This window comes from Trichosurus vulpecula, chromosome 2 (assembly GCF_011100635.1).
Source record: "Trichosurus vulpecula isolate mTriVul1 chromosome 2, mTriVul1.pri, whole genome shotgun sequence".
Lineage (NCBI taxonomy): Eukaryota > Metazoa > Chordata > Mammalia > Diprotodontia > Phalangeridae > Trichosurus > Trichosurus vulpecula.
In genome coordinates, this window is record NC_050574.1 from 2157409 (window position 1) to 2164594 (window position 7186).

The window sequence follows — 7186 nt, forward strand, 5'->3', positions numbered from 1 at the left end:
AACAGTCATCATTACTAAGGTAGTTTGAAAAAAAGGTTGGGGCTGAGTTGTGTATGATGGGGTAATTCTAAAAAACAAAATTCAGTAGGGAAAGGTAAAGGAGAGCAATTATATTACTAAGATGGGGCATGAAAGAAAGACTAATATGGAGGAAGCTGGTGGCGGCAGAAGGTTGGTAATATTGGAACCTTACTCTCAGCTGGGTGGAGGAGGAAATAATGTGTACTTCTGGAAGGTTGTAGAAGTCTTCTGAACTTATAGAGAGGTGAGAAAACTGGGAGATATGGCAGGGTAGGGACTTTTAGAGGGGCACGTGGATTGGGATCTGGAGGAGTGGGGAGAGAGGAGAGGGGAATTTGGAGGGGTATATGTATTAAGATTGGGGGTGGTGGTGGAAAGGGGAGACTCTTGGAGTGATGGGTAAAGTGGAGGGGTGGGAGCATTGGGGAGAAGATAAAGTAATGGGAAGAGGGTAAAAAGAGAGACTGAAAAAGCAAATAGTAAAATTAAGATGGAGGGAAATTCACAAATAGTGATTATAACTTTGAATGTGAAGGAGATGTTGATAGCAGTATTCTTTGTGTTGGCAAAGAACTGGAAATTTCAGGGATTCCCATTAATTGGGGAATGGCTTAACTACTGTGCTACAAGAAATGACGAGCTCAATGAGCTTAGAAACACATGGAAAGACTTGCATGAAATGATAAAGAGCAAAGTGAGCAGAACCAAGAGAACATTGTATATCGTAACAGCAATATTATTTGAAGAAAGACTTTGAGAGAGGTCGTTTGACTATCATAAATATACAAATTAAAAATAAAGGACACGTGACGAAAGAAGATATTTGCATCCAAAGAAAGAACTGATAGATAGAAATATGTATATAAGAGTTATGTGTGTGTGTGTGTACACATACCTATTGTGTCTAATGGTGGTCATCTCAAGGGCAAGGAAAGGGGAGGGAAGAAAAAAAACAGAAAAAGGAAATTTCCATGATAACTTCATTGTAGATTTGGAGGGAATAGCAAGTTGTACATGATGGATTTGCAATTTCATATGAATCATCTTTTTTATTGTACTGTGTTATATTGTACTGTGCTTGTTTTGTTCCAGGAATTGAAAATAATAGAATTTAAGAAAGAAAAGACATAGAAATGGGCAATAGAATGTGGATGAGAAACAAAGAGAAGTCCAGTTTGGGTGACCTAAAGATTGCTGGAGGAGCAACATTCTATGATGACAGAAGGAAAATCTGGGCCAGGTAGGAAAGGGCTGATGGAAGATTTTATATTTCAGAAAGGCAAAAGGAAGCATGCCCTTAGTGATCCCAAGCCTCCATTCAGGCTCATCTGTCCTTCACACTTAGGGACAGAAAAGGTTACTGTCTCTACAACCAAGATCCAGGACCATTTTCACTCATTTCTTTGAAATAGTGTCGGGTCAGAAATCTTCATCAAGGTGATGTGCCCATGGAGATAACTTGTAAATCCTGTAACTTATTCTGAGAATAGGAATTTGGCCTCCACCAGGCAGCACAGAAGGACCTGGGGATTTGAATAGCTCTGTGAATCAGCAAAAAGGGGCTGATGGTTGGGTAACACAATGCAATAAATGTAGTCACAATCATCACCCAAGTGCCAGAATGCATCACATATACTTTATACAGTATAAAGCCACAACTGACACAGTAAGCAGAAACAAAGCTTCCCACTAGCAGCAGGATAGTTTGAGTGGCCTTAATCTCTGGAGATGTCTTTGAGGAGAAGCTGGTGCGGTGAATATGCTTGACCTTCTGGTGATGTCTGTGCAGGAGGAACACCATGTAGCCACTGGTGCAGACCATACATCCTACACACAAGATGTCTCGAAGGGAAGGCAAAATGATGATCTCAATAAAAAATTTTTCCCAGTAGCAATAAAGGAGATTAATTACACTTGAGTGGGTACTATTTCTGCTTCTTGATCCTGATATATATATTGGCACATTTACTTCTAAGATCATGTTGATTATACAACAGAGGAGACACAAGGGGTAGGTGAACTCCAGAACTCTGACTTTGAGTTTGGCCAACCTAGAGTTGCTGGGACTGATGGTGAGTGCCTGAAAGGTGCTCAGGAGGCACGTGGTACATATGGAAAGGCCCCGGCTGACTCGCTGAAGATAAAATACAATTTTACACATTGTAATGCCCAAGAAATATCCTGTACTGAAATATGATATTGCTAACGGGCATCCCTGGGAGAGAAGCACTATGGTGTTGGTCAAAGTAAGTTGGGTAAGAATGGAGTCCATGGGCATCCACCTGTGCCTGGTGAATAAAATAACGGTATAAAACCAGAGGAAGATGGAGTTCCCTAGGACCCCAACTCCAGTCTGAGAAAGGAAGATAATTCCCAGAACAGTGTCATGTAGATACATGCTCTTGGAGTGTTGTGGAAAAATGTAGGTATAGCCAGAGAAACTTTGGGAAAAAAGAAAAAAGAACATTCAAGAACCTTTCATGGTCAGTAAAATTGTATCCCATAATCCAACTGCTAGAGTGGTGATGGAAACTTATGACTCAGTAGTACCTACTGGCCAAATGTGCCTTCAGAATCTCCTAGGTGAGTACATACCACACCCTCATGGACACACACAGGCATACACAGAAGCAGCCTCTTCTCAATCACACCATCACATACGCATGTACATTCATGGGCATATATTCCATTTTCCTCTCCCCAGATATCGTTCATGGGCTTCAAAGGTATTCCATTTGCCACACTGACTCTTAGTTATGAAACAATGCATAACTGGCCTTCCAAACAAAGCTGGGGACTTTGGAATGATTCTGTATTTGTGAAGGGAGACTTGACTCTTAATTGCTGGAGAGAATTCTGAGTCAAAGCTTTGGACTTACAAAAGGGGACGTTGTAGAAAAATCGAAAAGTCAGTCTAGCAGTACTAGATTCCAAACTATATTACAGAGCATAATTGTCAAAAACAATCTGGTACTGGCTGAGAAATAGAATGCTGGATCAGTGGAATAAATTAGGCACACAATGGTTCAGGGGTGGAGAACCTACAGCCTGGAGGCCTCTAGGCTGCAGGTTCCCCACCCCTGGAAGGATTGATCCTTCATTCTCAAAGAGGACCAAAATAACATTACTATGTTGAAGTCCAGGGACAGTATATCCATCTGTGGTTGATCAGACCACACAAGCTTGGAAGGTTCTATCTCAGGTCCAGCACAAATAGTTTATATGTGTACCCAATACACAGTGGACAATGACCATAGTAATCTAGTGTTCGATAAACCCACAAAGATGCAAACTTTGGGATAAGAACTCAGCATTTGCAAAACTTTCTGGGAAAAATAGAAAGCCGTCTGAGAGAAACTAGGCATAGACCAACATTTCACACCATATAGCAAGATAATTCCAAAATGGATATATGATTTAGACATAAAAATGATATAACTAAATCAGAGGAGAGTGGGAACGTACCTGTCAGATCGATGGATAAGGGAAGCATTTATTACCAAACAAGAGATAGAGAAGATCATGTTAGGTTAAATGAATACATTTGATCACATGAAATTAAAAAGGTTTTGACAAACAAAACTAATACAGCCAAAATTAGAAGGAAAGCAGGAAGTGGAGAAAAATTTCATAGCAAGCTTCTCTGATTAAGGCCTCATTTCTCAAATATACGAAGAACAAAGACAAATTTATAAAAATTTAAGCCATTCCCTAACTGCTAAATGGTCAAAGGATAAGAACAGGCAACTTTCAGAGGAAGAAATCAAAACTATTAATAGTCACGTAAAAAATGCTCTAAATCACCATTTACTAGAGAAATGCCTCTATTTGCTTCTGTCTCCTCTACTTTAAAATGGGCACAGTAATAACATGTACCTGGGAAGACTATGACGAGGATGAGAGAAGATAACATATGTAAGGTTCTTAGCACAGTGCCTAGCACATAGTAGGTGCTTACTAAAGGTTCTCTTCCTTTCCTTTTCCACCCTTTCCCAATATCCAGTGAAGGGGGTGGAACCACATAGTAACAGCAATATCGTAAGGATGATTAACTAGGAAAGACATAGCTACTCTAGCCAATATAATGACTCAAGACAATTCCCAAGAATCCATGGTGAAATAAGTCCTATCCAGCTCCAAAGAGAGAGCTGAACGACTGTGAGTACAGATTAAAGCATCACTTCTTTTTATTATTTTCCTTGGGTTTTTTTCTGTGTTTTCTTTTGCAACATGGCTGATATGGAAATGTGTTTTGCATCACTTCTGTTGTGTAATCAATATTATATTGCTTGCCTTCTTGAGGGGGGAGGCAAGAGAGAGGGAAAGAATTTAGAACCAAAATTTTTAGAAATGAATGCTAGAAATATTTAATATGTAATGGAGAAATGGGTGAAAATAAATAAAAATATTTTAAGGGATAGACATTTGTGATTTGGTAATAGGACAAAGGAAATTACAGATATTTTTGCATCCCTAGAGACTTTGGAGAAAGAATTTGCCCTTTGGTGAAAATAAGAGCTCTTTCTTCTTTCAACTGATGCCTTTCCTCTCTTCCTTTAAAGAACTCATTCACTCTGGTATATAATTTCTGGTCATTTCTAATCTTTCCAACTTCTCTGATTTAAGTTTTCTGTTTGTTCGATGCAGGGCATCAAAGACAAAGAGCATCAGAGCCACCTGGGAATAGGAGGTAACAAAAACCTCTTACTATCCCAAAGGGAGAAAGGAACCATTTCAATGTGGGGCACCATTGCCTCTGGCTGGGGCAGTTCAGTATGGGGTGCCTCCTATGTGGAGCCTTGCAATGGTTATGGGACTCTGAGTAAGGGGCCAGAGCCCTCCAGAACTCAAACTTCAAGAGTTTCAGACATGAAGCAGGCTGGCACCAGTAGGAGACTGTCCTCCCTTGGGGACCAGTGAGAGGTTATTTTCTAAGTTGCCTAATAAATAATAAGGAATGAGGGGCAGGAACCTAGGAACTTAACTCTAATTGTGCCATATAGAGTACAGCTGGAGGAGAAGCAATGCTTTGTCTCTAGGTTGAGGAGCCTTAGCATAAATGTTTTATGTATGGACCCAGAAGAGTCAAACATCAAGCTGTTTTTCCACAGGTTCATGCTTGCATAAAAAGGTTTATTCACTATTCAAAAAATTGTAATGGTCTTTTTGTTTGGTGAGAGGGGCCAGGCTCTTGAGCCTAAGCTAAGGGTTAGCAAACATCAAGGCCAAAATGTCAGCTTCCCCTTGGAGGGGAGGGTTTGGATAGAGATAACTATCTATCTATCCTACCCATGAGCTATATTTCTATATTTAGACAACCCATGTGGGCATACATATAAAATGAAATGGTGTCAAGATCACTGCATTTGGCTCTGGTGCTTTCACTACTCTGAAAAACATTTTTTTTATTGAATGAATAATCAGAGCTGAGTATGAAGAGTACAATTCCTTGAATGAAAGTCATTTCATGAGAAATTGTCTTGCACTCTAACCAACTTTTATAAAAGGAAAAAGTTGTTCCAGAATGTGGGAAGAAAAGATGCTTAGTGGCTGGATTTCTAAAGCTTGGAGCAAGCATGGAACAAAGGGAGGACTGAGCCATGGTAGAGAAGGGAGAGCCAAGGAGAGTCCTTGGTTCCATGGGAATCATAGAAGGGAAGATCTGGGCTAATGGAAGTCCCAAGAAAAGGGCAGCTCTTTCTCCAATTTCCCCTCCTTATGCTTGCCTAGCCAGAATCTGTGGTAAAAATCTCTTATTTTGTTACCCAACAGTTTCCAGACAACTGGATTTCTCTCAATCAGAAAGATGCCAGAAATTAACTAGAATATGTAGCAGCAAGGTTAGTCAGAGAACCCTACTTATGCTTAGACATTAGGGATTTTTTGACTAGGGGCACAGAGTGCTTTTAACTAAAGAATAAATTTCCTAAAGCTGAAGAGAGAAAAACGAAATTTATATTAGGGGCTATTTTATTGACCCCATCAGCTTGAAACCAGCTAATCATTGTAATGAGGTATTCAAATTGTGAATCTAATCTAGGATAATTTTTCTTTTCTGCAAGAGTTAAATATTGTGCTACACAGACTAAATTAGTTTTATTGATGTGTTTGATGGCTCTTTTAAGTAGGGTGTCTTGCTTCATTTTTCAAAGCATCATGTTTTCTATTTAATATTTTATCTCTCCTCAATTACATATAAAAACAATTTTAGCATTCCTTTTTTAAAATTTTCAAGTTCCAAATTCTCCTGTCCTCCCTCCTCTCCACTCCACTCTCCCCACCCCATTGAGAAGGCAAGATTTGACATAGGCTATATGTGCACAGTCAAAAGCATTCCATTTTAACCATTGTTTGTTTTAAGTGTTTTAAAATTCTAAGAATCTTAGTTCTGGCTGATGACTAAGAGGAAGGATGTTATGCACTTCAGGCATAATCTGCCGACTGTTCTAGCCAACCTTGTTGCTTTTGTTGTTCAGTTACAGTTGTTAATCATTATAGTCACGTCCAACTCTTTGTGACCTGATTTGGGGTGTTCTTGGCAAAGATACTAGAGTGGTTTGCTATTTCCTTATTCAGCTCACTTAATAGTTGAGGAAGCTGAGGCAAACAGAATTAAGTGACTTGCTTACTGTCACACAGCTAGTTAGTGTCTGAGGCCAGATTTGAACTGAGGAAAATAAGTCTTCCTGACTCCAGGCCTGGCACTCTAGCTACTGTGCCATCTTGCTGCCCTATCATTTCTGTCGTTGGAATTAATGAAAATGTTTGATAAATGAGTAAATGGTGGCATCCTGGAGCAAGGTCATGAGGATATGAGAATGGTATCTGAAAAATATCGCCAATTTGTGGAAGTCGATAATTCACGAGGTCCTACTGATAGAAAAAATAGAATATATATTTAATGATGAGGATCTCATAAATTTCTTAAAGATTAGAGTAAGAAAATTAGGCAACTGTACAAAAGTATTGATGGGAGCAGTATCTATGGCATCAACTAACAATATGCTGTGTGAATTTCCAGTGTCCTTTCAACGTTCAGTAACACTGTTCCTCCCCTGAAAAACAATCCGGTTAGGGTGCAGTACTTGGAAACTGGTTCACAGTCCTCCCTTTTGGGGAAAAGAGTTCTATATTACACCTGCAGCATTAATCAGTGGAAATGGTG

General features: G+C 39.5%; 1 protein-coding gene across 1 annotated transcript; it reads right to left on the minus strand.

The window, feature by feature from the left end:
* Positions 1-1453: 1453 nt before the first annotated feature.
* Positions 1454-2419, minus strand: LOC118835407 (vomeronasal type-1 receptor 4-like). Its single transcript, XM_036742598.1, has one exon. The coding sequence runs from the start codon at positions 2417-2419 to the stop codon at positions 1454-1456; it is 966 nt and encodes a 321-aa protein (XP_036598493.1).
* Positions 2420-7186: the final 4767 nt, after the last annotated feature.

Excerpts from the sequence above, each read along its gene's own strand:
- LOC118835407 (XM_036742598.1), bottom strand. The coding sequence starts at position 2,419 with ATGTATCTACATGACACTGTTCTGGGAATTATCTTCCTTTCTCAGACT.